Here is a 17,897-nt window from a genome sequence, read left to right on the forward strand (position 1 = left end):
CCACAGACTTCGGTCCCCCAAGGTCGTTCACCCACAGCGCTTTGAGGTCATACCAGTGGGAATAGGCGCTATACAAATGCCATATTATATTACATTACTAAAACAAAGACAACTTACACCTTGCGTGTCAGAAGGCAGACCTCAAGCTGTCCACTAACTGTTAGCTAGCCAGTGAGAAGACTTCATTGATAAACGCTGTCGGTTCCACTCCTGATACAGACACATATGATAGAGTAAACACAGCGCACACACAGTCAGGGGTCGCTGATTCTTGTAATTTTGTGGTTGATGTTGGTGTGATTAGAGCAAAAAGCATAAGGAAGAGAAATCCAGCCATTTAGCTGAACGAAACACTACACAGAACTTGATGCGAAGTACCAACTACCTACTTTTCCAAAAGTAGAAAAGTGCAGTTATTAAAAAATAGATTTTATCACTATCTTACACTATATTATTACATTTGAAATTTGTAAAGTGCTCAACTGCCATTCGTACGCATGGATCGAAATTAAGTGTTGATGAGCAGACGCTAAAAGCAGGTTCTGTGTGTCAGGCATCACCCAGCAGGCCAGTTACAGAGGGGGAATGAGGAGGCAGTACACAGGGTTTAGTTTCATAGCGTTTATATGTAATCGTGTTTTCTTTACATGCCTTCCTGAGGTGACTTCATGATTCTGTATGCGCCTTCCCAAACACACACACACATAATGTCACATTGGTTTGTGGTAAAGGCACATGTTGGCCGGGGGAGTCAAATGTAGCTCCTGGCACCTTTTGGTATCAAGCTAAGCAGGCTCTTCTTTGGTCCATCAAGGAGCTCCCTAACGCCCACCTCCAAACATGTCCCAACCCGGGCACGTCATTGAGTAACTGAGGAAAAGGAGAGCTGCCACTCTGGGGGATTGTGGCTGGTCATTGCATTACATAAGCACGCGACATCGGCATTAGCAGGGAAGACTAGGCAAGGTTAACATTAGCAATACACATGCCTGCTGCTTCACATCCTGGCTGGGAAATGCCTGCACGCCGGGCAGGCCCACAAAGCACCTTGAAATATCACAGCTTCTCCAAAAGTCCCACCACACGGCCACAAGCACCATGCCCTCAACCTTCACACCCCACACCACAAACCAGGCACAGCCACAAGAACAATACAGATCATTATCATACCTCCTTGTGAAATAGTATTTATTTGGCGACTATTTTGTTTGCATTTGTCTAAATTTAATTTGTGTTTAATCATATCTTCATTATTTCCACCAGGCTATGTGTGCTTGTCCCAGCTGTTAACTTTCCATGTTTGTCTTTTATATGTGGTCAAGTAAGATTGTCAAAGTCAGGAATCCATATCCGGGCGTATGATAATAGTGTATTTCAATGTCCTAGTGTTGTAAATCTAAAAGGGAGCCATCAGTCGTCCTGCACCAGCTACCACCGTAAGGGTCTGCCGGCACTAGCGCTTGTTCGATGTTCATATTGGGCTCACACTTTGGGTAATATCAGCTGAACTGATGTTGGTGGACGAGAAATCCATTGGTGGGGGGCTAAGGGGGTGAGTAGAAGCATCTAGCACTAATTGAGGCTGATTGGACGATGATGATGGCTTCTCCTTGGATGTAGGTTATCTGACGCTCAGTTGGCTGAGCAAGAGGTCTCAGAGAGCGATGATGAGCCTAAGGTAGGTCAATGTTTTTGTAACAAGCCTATGGTAAGTGGGCATTTTTGGCACACTGCCAATCACACCCGAGTCAAAGGTTTTCTATGCAAGTGGAAGAGCGAATATGAGAAAGAGGAGTGGGGAAAATCAAGAAAACATGAAAGAGTGGGCTGAAACCTTAATGCGACAAACCTACCTGATGATGGGCCAATGATGACGTTTGTCTGTGGTCACTAATATAAAGGTCTAGCCTGCGAACAGAGCCAAGGAAAGTCATACAGGAGCCAGTGGTGAACCCATAGCTGTCCCACGGGGGGCTAGGAACCAGCTGCATTCTGTTATCCCACCTGGCCTCGGAAGCAGACTTCCCCCTTCCTAGCCCCTGGGAATGAGAGGACTGAACATGCAGAAAGCTGAATCTCTGAACCATGGTCAGCAAATATGGGGAACACTGTGTTTGCACCTTAAACATCGAAAGCATTCACTGATGTGCATAACTGTGCATGGCATTAGATGTACCTGCATTTAGATTCCTCAAGAATGGAAATGTTTCATTATTTTGGCAAGATAGGAGCAGGGGGTGAATGTCAAGATCACGTAGTGCAGTCTTACCATCTGCGCACAACCCTTAGTCCTACAACGTGGTGTTACCAGGGAAACAGTTAAATCGCTGCTAGACTCTGGCAATACCCATATCAAATGGATCAACAATCCATATGATCTTCGCATGAACCCAAAGTCAATCATCGCTAATTCGGTTCAATCTATTGCTCGTATGAAGATGGTCAAGTAAACAACGCACATTGATCTAACAGGAGGCCCCAAGTCTGCCTAGAACCCCTTCAGGGTACAGGTGAGATCCTACAGTTCATATGGTACAATCTTTCCAAAGAGACATCTTTGGAGGTCTAGCGTAAAAAGTGTCAATAAGAAATATTGTTTTACAAATGAATAATTGATTAACCAAATGCAAGGAAATAACGCTTTTTCAATTCTAAAGCTTTGGGAAATCCCCAGGCCGCCTATCCTACTATAATTCCCTGTTACGCACTAGTGTATAATATAGCTTGATTTTTCATCCAAAAAATAGAACATTACTCACTTGCACACTCACTCCACTTTAGAGAACTTCAAAGAGCTTATTGTTCAGGAAGTTAGACCCCGGCAAATACCATCAATAAATTCACGGCACTACTATGCGCGGTTCCCCTAAGAGTTCTCAAAGACATAGTGACTTCAGTCTCAAACGACATGTCTGCCCCTTTAAATTCTTAATGAAAAACTGTCATTATCCCAGATGTGTGGAAACACGTGAGGATCCACCTGTGCGTAAAAAAATCTCTAATCCCGACAGACATGTCGAACTTTTAGACCAATATTCCAACTAGTATTCCTGATGAAACAGCTGAAGAGGTCAGCCACCCACAATATTGAAGAATTGGTAGAGTCACATGCCCCCTCTCCCCCTTTTCCCCCTCATGGCAGAGAGTAGATGGTTCTCAGACCTGGATGTGGTGAAGAACTTGTGGCTACAGTTATTCTGGACCAGTCAAGGGAGGAGGTTGACGCTAGAGGCCTAATTCACAGAAGCATTTTATAATGGCAAAACCCCATTGGAAAACACTCTATGAATCAGGGCCTAGGGGTGTAGGGTCCCTAGCCCTGCTTCAATTGGTGCAATGTTCGGAACCGTGGACCCCCTAACCCTGGCTAGGTGTCTTAAAGTGTCATGGTTTGGAGGCACAGTACTGAATTGTCTGGAATCCTTTTTAACCGACTGGCAACAGGCAGAAGAAATTGACATTTTCTCTTCTATGTTTAAGACTATGAGAGATTGACTTCCTGGGGCCTCTGCCATCTTTTCCCTTGTATTAATCTTAAATAGTCATTAACTTGGTGACCTGATTAGGAATATGTTTCAGCTTTACCAATTACACTGCTGGCACCCCGTTATTGATTCCTCTTTCAGGCAATAGAGCCTTAACTGCTGTAAGACTTCAAGCATGTCTGGTCCCCACAAAAATAGTAGCGGATCACAAATGCCTCAAACATTAATGCTCTGGGTTATATAAACGACATGCAATCATTATTATGTTTGTTATTTTCTTGTATTGAATTAATTCGTAATGTCACATCTTTATCCTTTGATATAATTATATGCACTGACACTTCACATGTACACACTGGAGTGTTTTTTAAATCAATTTTTAGAACTTTGCTCATAGATTTTTGCAAATAAACAATTCATTGTTATATTTCGTAGGTGACTCATGTGTATTCATATCTATTCTGCACTCCTTTGTGAGCCTTGAAGTTCTTATCAGCTTTGGTTGTAGACTGTGTAAAATCAGGTTTAGGACCACTTCGTTTGTTTTTTGTTCAAAAATGAATCCTAGCAGGACAGAGTTCTTAACTATGAACTTCTCCGCAAACCGCTGGAATGAGATGTTTGGGCCTACTGCTCATGGCCCCTATCCTATCTGCCATAGTTCTCAGCCGCGGAGTCCTGAGAGGCATGGGCCTTACGGAGGCTCAGGGGTTGGTAGAGGTTGAATCTTCTTTTGACCATCTGAGATGGCTGAAACACATAGCTCTCTTGCTAATGTTCCCTTACATGGTCATGGCTATGAAAGCCTTTGTTTCAACCTGGATAGATTTCAGGATAAGCATTTGTCTCTCTTTGACATTGATAGATCAACTTCCGAGAGTCCAGAAGACGGCATCTAGAAAATGTGAACATATTTCTGCATGCCTGGCTTCCTTCCATTGGCTCCTCCTTTCTCAACAGATCACTTTTAAATGGTTATACCTGGCGCACCAGGCTCTCGTCTCACCCTTCTTACTGAGGGACTGGAATGGTATCTACCAGACATCTGTGTTCAGAAAACAAATCCCTATTAGTGGTGATGGATTTCCCAAAAGCATTGCAGTCTTTTTTCCATGCCTGTCGAAATTGGAACAACCTCAATAAGGAACAAAGCCAACCTCTAGTGGGACCAAAAGTTCCTGATTTCAAATCTTCCATTCTGCAGCACCCTGATACGTATGGTAAACGTTATGCGCCATATAATAATTACATAGCATAGAATCTTGTAGCTACTTGTCTAGTTGGCCGTAATAATAGACAAAGGTTGTTTAGATGGTATGAAGTGCTCGGGTTTTGGGGCATGATTTAGAGGTAGGTAGTTAATGATGAGTAGTTCCAGAGTAACCTTGTAGAATGAAGTTAGTTTTAATGTCTGTCAGATGGAGTTTGCACCCGGATCCACCCCATCGGTTATTTTGCAACTAAATGTGTCCCCAGTCCAGCAATCAATCCCCACCAGACAGTTGTAGTGGCAGTGATGATACCCCCAGGTGGCACTTAATGGGGCAGCAATATGCAAAAGGGGCAATAATCAGGACCCCAGAGCAGGGGCGCCCCCAGGGGGTGACCAAGGGGGGCCATGGCCACCCTTATAAAAATGCTGGCCCCCCCATTGGCCACCCTGCAAAAAAGCAAACAAAATAATACTTTTTTTCCGCACTGAACTGTGCATGGACAAATAACATGCACAGTTCGGTGCGAAAAGAAATGTCTTTTTTTTTTGCTTTTTTGCCACAGGGTTAGAGTGGCACGTATGATGGTGGCCCCCCATTACTGACTGATCTCACATGCTCAGTCAGTGAACCCCGAGTGAGGGCCTGAGGTGGAGAAGTAGAAAGGCATCATGTGGGAGAGAGGACACAAAAGATGATGAGAGGGAGGAAGCAAAAGCAAGTGGACTGGGGATTCAGCGACTACAGAGGGCGGGGGGGGGAGAAAGCACGAGCAGGGAAAGTGACTGTCCCCACTCCATCCAAGTAACGGCTTAAATTAGTTACATTTTCCTTTCGAGTTGGGTCCCTCTATATTCTGAACAAACAAGCAAAAAACTTGCTGAGATTTGAATTTATGATGTCCTTCCAGAACACTCTCTTTCTCTCAGCCCACTACATAGAGATGTATGAACATGAAACCCTTCACTCCACGCTACACATTATTGTTAGTACTGAGTTCACACGAGAATAAGCACTGGAGCTGTGGCAGTGAACGTTTTTGTTGTTGCTCTGGGCGAAAGGCCATTTTGTCATCCCATCCAGACACAGGCCCTTGCATGGCGCAAGCACCACGGCCACGTGGACTATTTCCCTCTCAGGTTTTAAACTATCTTTTTAAAACATAGCAGGAAAGATTATGAAATGACTATAGCAGGAAAGATTAAAAGTGAAGACCCCCATGCACCTCTGCCCCCAAACACTCACGCACACGCATTGAGCAGGTCGTCATTGCTTCAGCTGTGCAAACCTTTAGCCCATTGAACAGTGGATGCACCATTAGTCACAAGCACTGAAAACTGCAATCTACCCTGCCAAACGGGACCATAAAGATTCTTCAGCACGAATACTACAACTCAACATGTAGTGAAGGCCCCTGTACACCTACCTATCTACAAAATGTATAGCATAGCTGAATTCATGATACCCTTGGGAAAATAAAAAGATCCCTGGGTGACTGTGGGGCGCATGTGTTACCAGGGTATCTTTATAATTATTCTTTTACAGCGCGCTTTACACCAGAGAGGTATTCTAAGTGCAAGACCAGGATTCAAACCTGTGTTGCTATGTATGTTGTCAAGTTGCCCCTGAGCTATCCACCCGGCCTATGTAAATGATAGCATTGATGTCTCCTATTTGTACCTTTACTCAACAAAGGGCTGCTAAATTGATGTATGAACAGGGAGGCCAGAGTTCTAATGCCAGCTCCACTGAAGCAATTTGTGTGATTCTTGGCAAATCACCTTATATCGCTTGTCCTAAATCCCCTAAATTGGCACAATTGGGAGCATTCAAAATAACTTAAACCCTGTATCAAGCATTACATGAAAACTAAAAAGTACATTTTACTATAGAGTTTTTCCTATTCCCCAAACCATATATATATGCAGTACCTGTCCATCATGAAGGATAATGGATATTTAATTCTTTAACTGGTTTGGGTAGGGAACCCAAGTGAAAACAGTTCAGAACTGGAACCAAAGAGTGATGCTGAGAGCACTATAAGAACATGTTTATTACCACGCTGCGTCTGCACTGCACGTACTAGGAAAAAGGCATGTATGTTTGTTGATTTATTTATAAGCAATAACTGACCCAAACACAGGTTAAGATGTATAAGAGGGATAAAGCAATTCAATTCAATTCCATTTAAAAATTGGAACATCTGTACAGTATATCTCAAAATTGGGAATTTGCCCTTCCACCCACAGATGGCTGCAGAAAACAAGCCTTGCTTTCACTGCAGACATGGCTGTGCATGCAATGCCTACCCATGACAGCCACTATCCTGCAATGCTTCCCAATAAGTATCTGAATAAGCACACTGTGCATACCTAGATCCTCAGAACATGAGAGGCCACTGTGACACTAAACAAAGCCGAAAGGTGAGAACACTTGAACGAGCACTCATCTTGCAGAAACGCAGGCAAGCAGACCGCAGGCCTTAGTAAAATGGCAGCATACGCACCCGGAAATAAACACATCCTGAGCCTGGATGTGCGCATTTCTGCATTGGCTCATGCTTCCAGCCAGGCTGTGTTTATTTCCGAGTTTCCATCCTCGACTAGACTGCATGTAGGTTGTTGTGCGCAAAAGGCTTTTAGGAACAATTGTGCAGGGTCTGGTCAGTGGTTTACGTCTTCGGTTCACCATCGCCAAAGGTAGAGGTTTTATTTTGTTGTTGAATTGAAAATAGTGTTTCTGTAACGACGATATGCATTTTACTTAATACAAACATGAGTACAGTTCTTTCCATTTCAGCAGAGCTGTCATGATGTGGATATCTGTTGGTGTGGTTGCAAGTGCTTGCTTATGGCACCTTATTCTAAAGGCACTTCCATGGTGCCTCCAAGTATCAAAGACTGATGATATTCCTTGAAATTTCCATTTCTGTCAAGTCATTTCTATTGGTGCAATCCTTATGCACATTTGGAGGTTTGCATGTATTTTGCCCCAGAGAGCCTGGACAGAGCTCTAATAGATGAGTTCCCTGCATCTGTAATGATTCTGCAATTTTCTTGTTTTTGTTGTGTTAAAATGCCACCTGCCACTAATGTTACCAAAAAAGTAGATTGGGGCAGGTGTGGGTGGATTGGGGGTGTGAATGAGACCGTACAGAATTGCGCGCACTGCATTTGCGGGGAAAGTAGCAGGACTTTTTTAGTGGCTCACACCCCCACTCTTGCAATTGCTGGATACTCCCCTGACCACCACCATAGAATATTCTCTTGCCTCATCCATGTTTATTCGAGCTTTCTGTCCGGGTTGCTTCCTCCCTGAATAATATGATTGTGACACTTTAGCAAACTGTCCTCTCCTGCTATATTTCCAGCACACCCCTTTTATTGCTGAACAACCTGGGTCCGACACCATGTGACCTATGAATTCATACAGGAAACAAGCACATTTGAAGCTTGTTCCCACTAATGGACTTCCTCGAGCACTTGGAGCTTTGTTCTTCTTGGTCACCACTGCTTTTATAGCTTGCGCTGCTGGAAGTGGATCCAAGGTATTCTTAATAAGGCTTACTTACTGCCTCTTTGCCCGAACAGTTCATTAATGTGGTATGTTTGGGTCCATCCGAAAATGTGTTGCCACCCATTGCTATTAAATAAAACTTGAACAAGTCTTCCCACTCTGTAATGGGTTCTCCCGGTCTGTCCAACAACTTGGCTGGAGGTGTTATTCCCAGATTCGCCATTCTTTGTTCCTTTTCTACAACTGTCCCTTTCCACAAAACAGGATAATTCAGCTGTTCTCTTCCACGATCTTTACTCCACGTGGAACATTCTCTGCTAGCTGGGTCTTTAGTGGCTCCACACTTAATTTGTAGACTAAGTACATCTACTTGAGTAGCCACTCAGATTTGGCTGGTCTATTCCTGGTGTGGTAGCAACATGTAACATCTGTATGTTTTTGCGTTATGTTTAGTGAATTCACGTTGACTAGTTGCACATATGGTATATCATATTTCTTTGCACTTTGGATGGGCTGTGCATGAATACAAGAGGAGAAACTATGTGGATTCCCTATTAGTGGTAGAAAGCGTTGTTATAATTTAGTTTATTTTTTGGTCTATGTGTGTGTGTGGAGTGTTTTGCTTGTAGCATAACGATATTTAGATTTTGGTGTCTCGTGGGCTGTATTTTGGGATTGTGCGCATGCTTGAATGTGGTACTGGTATTAGTCTATGCTCATCAGATACATTAATTAGTTAACTGTTAAATAATACATGGAACTATATCAATGTGCAATTCGTTCTCTCATATACACATAGTTTTCAACTGGACTATATACTACATCACCATAAGAGATTTCCTGAAATTCAGTTATGTGTTTGTTTTGGTGTGCCACCCCAAGATTTCATGTGGCCTCATCAGGCCACCCCTATGAAAAATGGCTGGGGGCGCCACTGCCCCAGAGGATAATGGTTGTGCCGGGATCATGCTTCATCAGCCTGCAATACGGTCAGAACATATCCCAACATTAGAAAGTTATTTCAGTCTGTACACTTGAAACACTTGTGTATAGGTGCGTTATCAATGCCATATCATATCCGTTACCATGTTGCCATTCACAGGTTATCATGCGGGCACTGCACTATCATGAGGTTGCCCATGTGCCAGTAGTGAGCCCTTATTGGCCCCTATTGCCAAATCGATACAGACAGCGAAACAGCTTTGTGCTACACGCATGTATGTACACTCATATACTGCAATGTAAAAAAGTGAGCCGCAATAATTATTGCAATAATCATGGCATGTGTTGACAGGTTATGCCAACTGGCCCTCCCTGCAGTTTTCACAACTCCTTCTTGTATGAGGGGCACTGATCGCAGATGGCGCGCGCAGCCGCATGGTCCACGAGATACATGATTGGGGTATTAATGACACGGAATAAAGTCCTCGCATGGGCAAGCATGACAGAAGTGGCTGTGGCTTAGGCAACAAAGCAGGGTCATACACACAACACAAAAACTTGCCTCATGGACAATGAGAGCAAAAATGTGCAGAATTGCAATGCGAGTGTTAAATAGCGGGCCTGCCCCTATATGATAACAAAATAATTTAGAGACAGGTACCAACACCACAGGCTGCACAATCCAACTGTCCAGAGGGCTACCATCCAAAGGGGAGTGGATTCAGCGTGGCATGTAACTGGCCCAACAAGGAAAAGTCACACAACAGAGCAAACAATGCCAATAGGTTTTGAACCCAAAGAAAATCTGAGATAGCACCACAAACCCACTACACACTGGAACCCGGTATCAGTCAGCAGGAAGTAAAATGTAAATAATGCAAAGAAACTGACACTCAGCTTTCTAACAACCTTAAATGCACAGCTGCCAGAGGGGCAGGAGCGCTCGTGCGGTTTAGCATGTCAGTTACTTGACATAGAACAGCTATCAAGGTCACAAAGAAACACCTTCAACAAGACTGATGGAACCCTATAATGGACAAGTTCAAGAGATGTACAGGTATCAGCGCAGGGTTCCTAGTGATTGCATCGAATGCAAAAGCATTGAAAAAAATGCATCGTAAAAATGCATTTTTTTTTTCATTTTTCTTTTTTAATGGGGAGTCCCCCACAAACCCCATTTTTTTAACACCTTAAAACCCATTATAATAAAAATAAAACCTTTACCTTTAAGAAAATGATTTTTTTCGATGCTTTTGCATTCGATGCTTTTGCATTCGATGCTTTGTATTCAATGCTTTTGCATTCGATGCTTTGCATTCGATGGAATCACTGGATACCTCAGCACAGCAGTGGCACAACCACCAGGGCCAATGAGAATGCTACCTACACTATGTGGAGATGACCAAGTGTTTGGCAATGACTTAATGTGCTCATTATCATCTAACACACATGTGAGCGATTTCATTAAGAAGTATTCCATGTCCCATAAGTACCATGGCTCTACTGTGACATAATAATATCAGGATATGAGGTATATACTGTTCGTAGGCTGGGCGACACCCCAAAAAGTAAAAGCAGAATAGAATTGACTATCATTCAACATAAACTCATTTGGAACATGTGATGCTGAAGGTGGACATTTTCATAAATCTTTGCATGGCATGAGATGCAAATGACATGGTATAGAAGTGAATGCCCACCACTGAAATAAGTCCAGGTGGCAGAACTGGAAACCATGCGGTGCATCCCAGGGCACCAAATGCCAAGAGAGAAACGAAATAAACGCAAACACCTTCAGTTAATGTCCACAGAAATGAATGCTTGGGCAAACCTTCCCACGGTAATTTCTCCACGGGATATTGACATGTGGTATGTCTGGAGACTGTCCGTGGGTGGTAGCGGCGCACGGTATAAATCAACTTAACATAACATAACATAAAAACAGCCACAAAAGATTCCACGTCCAAAATCGAAATATGATCAGCTATGCAGAAAACAAACGATAAAAGGTGAGAATCTGAAAAACGTCAGGACAAGGTCAGGCGTATATGACACAACTGAGAACTATCAAAGAACCATCGTGAATGCGCTAATCCCAACTAATCAATCATAGGCACAGAGAAAACATGCTTACTGGCTACACATTCAGCAGGAAGCACAAGGTAGCAGACTCCAATATTTACAGCAGGGATCTCCGGGTCTTGTCCTTATAAGCAAAGTCCACTCCGGGTGTTAGGGATATCAGCACAAAGTGCGTTTCATAGGAAGAATCTCGATGGGATTATTTACATGGCCAGAGGTTACCATGAAAGCCTGGTGAGGATGTGGCAATTGAATGTTGCTCTGGAGCCCCCCTTCCATGTATGTATGGGGAGAGAGAACTACAATTACATGTCAGGAAAAGAAATCATACATCAGCAATGCTGAAAAACCGAGACCTAGGGTAGACAAAGGGCTAAGAGATTAGTAAAGTAGGACTCGAACCAAAGATGCACTCAGGCATCCCAGTCAATCGTGTCATTTCATGGCCACAATAAGGTGTGCAGCATCTCAACAACAAAACCTGTTGAGGGTCACCAGATGGAGCCCTTTTAATGGCTCACGAATCTAAAACATGCAAACTCATGGAGTCCAGATTCCACCACCGTATACACCCACCCACGGCAATATGAAGCACCCTGTCCAACAAGGCTGGAGAAAGCAGGGTCAACCAGTGTGATATTGTTGGGAATGAATCTGAACACCTCCACTTGTAGACGTGGGGACGTGTAGAAGGTACGGCAGGTTTAGGTCACACCATGCCGCATAGGGCATATGTTGCCCATAGTTGTAGGATTACGCCTTTCTGTTGCTTCTCAGCTGCCCATCTCATGCCACTAACTCATGACTAGTGTTAACTGTGAAGCAGTTGAATGTTTCCCATCCCTGCCCCCATGTCCACATGATTGGGCCAATCTCTCTGATCCCGTCCCTTTGTGGGACACATTATGCCAATGCCTTCAGAACAGTTCAAGCATCCTGCTCTGCTCATTCGATGAAGGGCTGATGAGGTTATTTTGGCACATGGGGGCTTATCCCATCTCCTCCCAGTGATATCAGAGCTATACATGGAAGCCAGGGAAATGCATACAGGGACTGCGTCTTTGAATCTGAGGGGCGGCTCAAGTGGATGTTGGGTGCTCCTCACACTACTCGAGAGATACATAGTGTATGCTGCTACAGAGATTTCCCTATTGAAACATAGAGGACCGTGTGAAGCAGCTACATCAACTCTAGATACTGTGTCACACATTCAGCAGAACAGATTGTTGTGTTGCAGCTGCAACTCGTGCCACAGTAGCAGCAATGCTAGACTCTGTGCAGCGAAGCGGCCATTGTGGGACAGGTATGCTAATGCGGGATATACCACCAGTACAGCACATTTCACAACCGTAAAGCAATACTGAGCATTGTGCTAAGGCTACACCAATACACACTAATGTTTCTTATCCACCACCCTGCATGATATCATGGCAACGCTACACCAATCCTGGTCAATGTGCCACAGCAACAACCGCACCAGAAGGTGTACAACAGCTATAGCAGCACTTGCCTTAGTATGACATCTACAATATTCTGGGACATTGCACAATGACTAAACCAATGGAGGATGGTGTGTCACAGCTTAAGTGTTCTAGAACTACAGCAGTGCAACGCAATTTTCAGTGGGTACATTCATACTTAAGTCTGTGTCACTGCAATGCAAACAGAGGATTTTGTGAGCCAGGTACCCCAATCATCACCTTTTGTCATCAATCTTCCAGTAGAGGGTGTTGTGCCTCAGTCATGGGTGAAAAGGACATATTTTCATAGCTACAGCTTTAAAGACAAGCATGCCTCACATGTGTCATTGCTACACGTATGCTATTCAGGAGATTTGCCTTGGATACACCAATTCATAATATGTTTGCACAGCCACATTATTAAGTACAAACCCAGAGAAAGAGACTCGGGTCGAACTCTTGGAACATTTAGAGTAGAGCAGAGTGTCTTTGCACTACAAAAGTACTCTTTGCACTGTTCTAAATGGGCCTAATTCACAAGAAAAGCACTAAGTAGTGCAGACTTACTGCCAGTGATGTCATTTCAACAAAAATCCTGTGGTAGTGGAAGTGACATCACATGGCCCTTTACCTCCGAAGACAACACAGGAAGGGATGTCATGTGACCCAGCCCCAAAGTGACATCACAGGAAGTGATGGCACACGACCTTTAGATGAGTCTAACACCCGTATTTTCATGAGCTCTCATTTAAACCAGATATAAGAACCAAGGCACAGAGGGAGGTGTGATTTCTCCATGATCACACATTTGAGGAATGTAATTTTCTAGATTTGATGTGGCGCCTATATGTAAAACATACGTAATGCAGTACTTGTACCAGGGTAACCAAAATATCTAACACAGGCTACAGCTAGTGTATGAAACATCTATAGATCAATGGACACAGACGTACTCGTTATCTGTGGCATTGATGCCAAAAAGACACTGACCCGGGGAGGTGTGCACTGTCTGTTTACACAGGAGCAGAATGCTGCATGAGCAAGGCCTGACATTGAAATAATTAACCAGGATTTAGTCTCAACAAAATTCCCCGGTTATAAATGTATCTGTGAGTCAGCAACCACTAAGATAGACGAAACCCATTGTGCCAGTGTAAGCTGAGGCCATCTGTCTCTATGTGCATTTATCTTTAAGTTATGTGACAAGCAACTGCATGTGCCCATTTAGCATGGTGCAAAAAATACATTTGCACTGCAGAGTGACTTTGCTTCTCAAAAAAACCTTTTCAACGCTCTGTGAATTAGGCCTGGTGGAACGTTGTTTATTGGCAGAGCAAAGTGACTTTGCTCCGCTGTAAACATTCCATGAATTAGGCCCTCAGTCTCTCCATCACACCAGTGTGGATCCTAGTGCTGCCTTTTCGGTGGTGTCTTTAGCTGGGCTCTGATGGTAATTGTTCCCTCTGTAAGGAAAACATGCAAGATTGTGGCTTACGGTTGGAGGCCACAGGTTGGGTGGTTCCACAGTGCTCTCCTGAGAAGTGATAGACTCCCCCCTTACCTTCAGTGAGGCCAAGGTGTATGCTCCAGTAGATCTGCAAGCACTGCAGCTCCTTCTTCATGCCCCGCTTGCAGCGACAGTCATAGAGCGGGCTCTCCTGCAGCACCTCCAGGGCCGCCTGGCACTCTTTATTGGTGAGCATGGTGTTTCGATCTCGGCCGGCAAGGCATTGGCGCAGGGTCCGGTACCGAGAGCTGCAGCTCGGCTCTGTTGCACAGAGTTCATTGGCACGGACGCAATCCACTGGGGTCCGCCATCCGTGAGGGCCCGCGCCAGCCAGGTAAGAGGGGGCCGCCATGGCGCTAAGGATCTTGTCTGGAAAGGAATCGGTGGAGAAACATCAGATCACAAAGGGGGAAAAGTACTTTAGAACACCCCTTGTTAGAATATACAGCTTAAAGAACAACCTCTTATATGAACAACCTTCTTATAAGAACATGTATCGTATAAAAAAAGGTCCTATGTTAAAATACCAAAGACGACAACGACGCAGCCTTTTATGATGAGGCTGACAGCTTTGCATTTCAAAAATGTCTAATGCATTAATTTGACAAATTTCCCCATCCAACCCCCGAACCCATAATGCAGAAGAAGGAGAGTGGGGGATACCCCCGCAAGCCTCGCTCCCCTTATTCGGCAATGTAGGATCAGGGATTTTTTTCCGGTGCACATTCAGCTTTTTCTTCCCGTAATTTTCTGGGAATGCCATACAAATTGCCAATTGAATGTTTGCTTGATCGGAATATCTCCTGATATAAATGCAACTCTTGTAAGAATATCACCCTGATATGAACAAACCACTTATTTAGAAATCTCTATTATAAAACATAATTCATATTCAAACAGCTAATTAATAAGAATATTCCTCTGATACGAATACCCCACTGGTAAGAACCACCTTGCATGAAAATAACCCTTCTCAGAATGTCCACTCTGTAGAATTATCCTCCAAGTAATACCCAGTGATAAGACACGTCATAAGAACATCCCCCACAAAATAGCTCTTACCCTTGCAAGACTACCCCCCTACCAAGCGCAAACCCTTGATAAAGATATACCCAACATAAGAATTTCAATTTGTTAAAACAATCCCCTCATTAGACCAACCTACTGAAACGGAAGCACCCAATAAGAGTACCGCTCTGACTAGGACACTCTTTTGTGAATAACATAGCCAAATGATACTGTCTTTATAGCAGCATTCCACCTGAGGGGACCTCCCTTATACGTACACCACAGGATAAGAATACATCTCCATTATAAAAAGATACCCTCTAATCAGAGCATTCACCCTACGAAAACCGCTTTGTCTGCCCAATAAAGAATTCACTGTCAAAGACCATCTCCCTAACAAAGGTAACCCCCTCAGTTAAACAGTCCTCAAAACAAGGCTCTACAACCCTTGGTTCTCCAGATATTTTGAGCTACATCTCCTCCCTCTCCCACCCCTCACAACCCCCAGCTAGCACAGCTGCTGGTGCTACTGGGTGTCAGAGTCCAACACATGTGTACAGCCAAATGCGTCAGACCTCTGCCTTATAAGGACACTGTGCTGGTCCTATCCCGACATGACAGCTGTGATGACTGAGCAATTAAATGTGTCACTAAACTGACTGTCTATTTTAGGTACTTACGTCACCCAAAATAAAAGATACGAAATGCGTTTGTTGGCCTCAGCTCGTCTCAAAGAGTTTGCCGGGCACATCAATGTAATATCCCCCATCCTCAAAAACGACAGCACCATTTCATCAGGTAAGGAAATAAAATGGCTGCTGCCTGGAGTACTTGGAGATGTTGAGGCCTGGAACCCTCCTCCCGTGGCTGGGACTCCCTCTATTCCGCAGTCCGCACGTGTAGAAAGTTCAAAGCTTTGTTCCATGGCTTCCTGCTCTGGAAATTCATGTGTTTGCCACCATTTTGTGATATGCTTTTAATCTAGGCTCCCCTCTAGAAGCCCTAACTTTCACACAAACGCACTCATTTATTTATTTATTTTTTAAATGATCCGCAGTGAGCAATTCTACCAAAATACATTCCACAGTTAAGGATCTCTACCTAAGTAAAAGAAAGCTGCATGTTAAAATCCTGCGCCTGTAGGGTCATATTCCTCATAGTGATATCCCTTTAGAGGGCTATCCCCGGAACAATCCCATAATACGATTGTCCTACTGTAAAGACAGCTTCTAATACAATCATTCCCCAAGGAGAAGCCTCCACTCCCCCACCCCCACCAATCATCAGAACATCTCTATTATAAGAGCAAGAACATCCTTCAAAGAAACGCACATCTGGCTTAAAAGCGGAGCACAAAGTGCATTACACTTGCACATGGTGCATTACAACTCAAATCAAAATAATATAGCCCCCTTACCCCCACCTGATCAGGGGGGCACTCCCCACGTAGGATCAGTGTCTCACTTAAAATGGGAGTACTTCCTGGTGTACCCAGTCTACTGATGGGAATGTGTCCTTTTCCTGAAGCACCACAGCATTCCCAACCATCTTTTGGTTAATCAATCCGGAAAAGAGCAGATCCCACATATCAGTGATTGATCACAGATGATTGATTAAAAAAAACATATGCAAGCCTTCTGCTGCGAGACCTCTGGGCCTGAGTTTAAACAGGAAAATCCAGCCTAGGAATGAGATGAAACGAGAGGTGAAAGCGCTCACCTGTGGCACCCGGGCCCGATCTCCCAGCGCAGCTGAGTCCACCAGAAGTGGCTTCACATTGCCATGCTCTGAAACCCCTGCAGATGTAAATATGCTTCCGGGGTTATGAGAAAATGGGGCGCACATCAATTATGGAGTCGAGGCGAAATACAGCCCCTTCTTAAGGCCACCTGAAGAACTGAAAATAATTGACACATTCGCTGGGAGATCAAATATGTGTTTCATAAAAAAAAAAGCCACCTGACATTCCCTTCAGTTGCCTTTCTTGCCAGTTTTCTGCTCATATTACAATGCTTTGAAGCCATAGCAATGACATTAAGGCGCTATACAATTATAATATGACTTTCACGCCCTGGCAGTGGGGTGGTCATGGTCGGTAATGGCCCGCCAGCCAGAGCCATTCGCTTGCGCCTTGGTGAGGATTGTGGACCGTTACCAGCCATGTCTGCCCTCCCCTATCGAGACTGCCCCGCGCACCCCTGCCATTGGTGCATGAAAGTCATTTGCAGCCAGCGTTCATCCAGGGTGCAAAAGGCTCTCCTTTTTTCCTCCGGAGACCGGCTGCCGTAAGTGACGCCAATCTCTGATGAAAAAGAAGAAAAAAAAACAAGATGACCGCCACCATAAGGAAATCTGTGGTGGCAGCCGGAGCGGAAGGTTCGCAAGTGGAGAGGGAGAAGGTGGGGAAGAGGTTTGGATTTGGTTTGGAGGGTGGGGGAGTGAGGACACAACAGGGAACCCTCCCCGTTGCCTCCCCACATAAAAGTAAAATGGCGCCACCCAGGGAAGGACCTTGGGTGGCTGGAACAGCGAGCAGAGAATGTATATTCTCGCCCACAGTTCGAGCCACCTGATTGGCTAATGGCCCTTCCCCGGGTGCAAATGTAAAATATCCCTTGCAACCAGTGGCGTACCGAGCGAGGGCTAGGAGGGGTGAAGCTGCCCCACAGAGTCTCTTTTGAGAGCC

At 44.4% G+C, this 17,897-nt stretch overlaps 1 protein-coding gene across 1 annotated transcript in view; it reads right to left on the reverse strand.

Moving 5' to 3' along the window:
* GFRA2 (GDNF family receptor alpha 2) overlaps window positions 1-17,897 on the reverse strand; it is a 650,128-nt gene that overhangs the window by 569,045 nt on the left and 63,186 nt on the right. Inside the window, exon 2 of the mRNA XM_069617719.1 lies at window positions 14,258-14,572. Within this exon, the coding sequence (XP_069473820.1) occupies window positions 14,258-14,572 (315 nt within the window). The remainder of the gene's footprint in view (window positions 1-14,257; window positions 14,573-17,897) is intronic.

The sequence above is a fragment of the Ambystoma mexicanum genome, chromosome 10 (genome assembly GCF_040938575.1).
Source record: "Ambystoma mexicanum isolate Mex_15411 chromosome 10, UKY_AmexF1_1, whole genome shotgun sequence".
NCBI lineage: Eukaryota > Metazoa > Chordata > Amphibia > Caudata > Ambystomatidae > Ambystoma > Ambystoma mexicanum.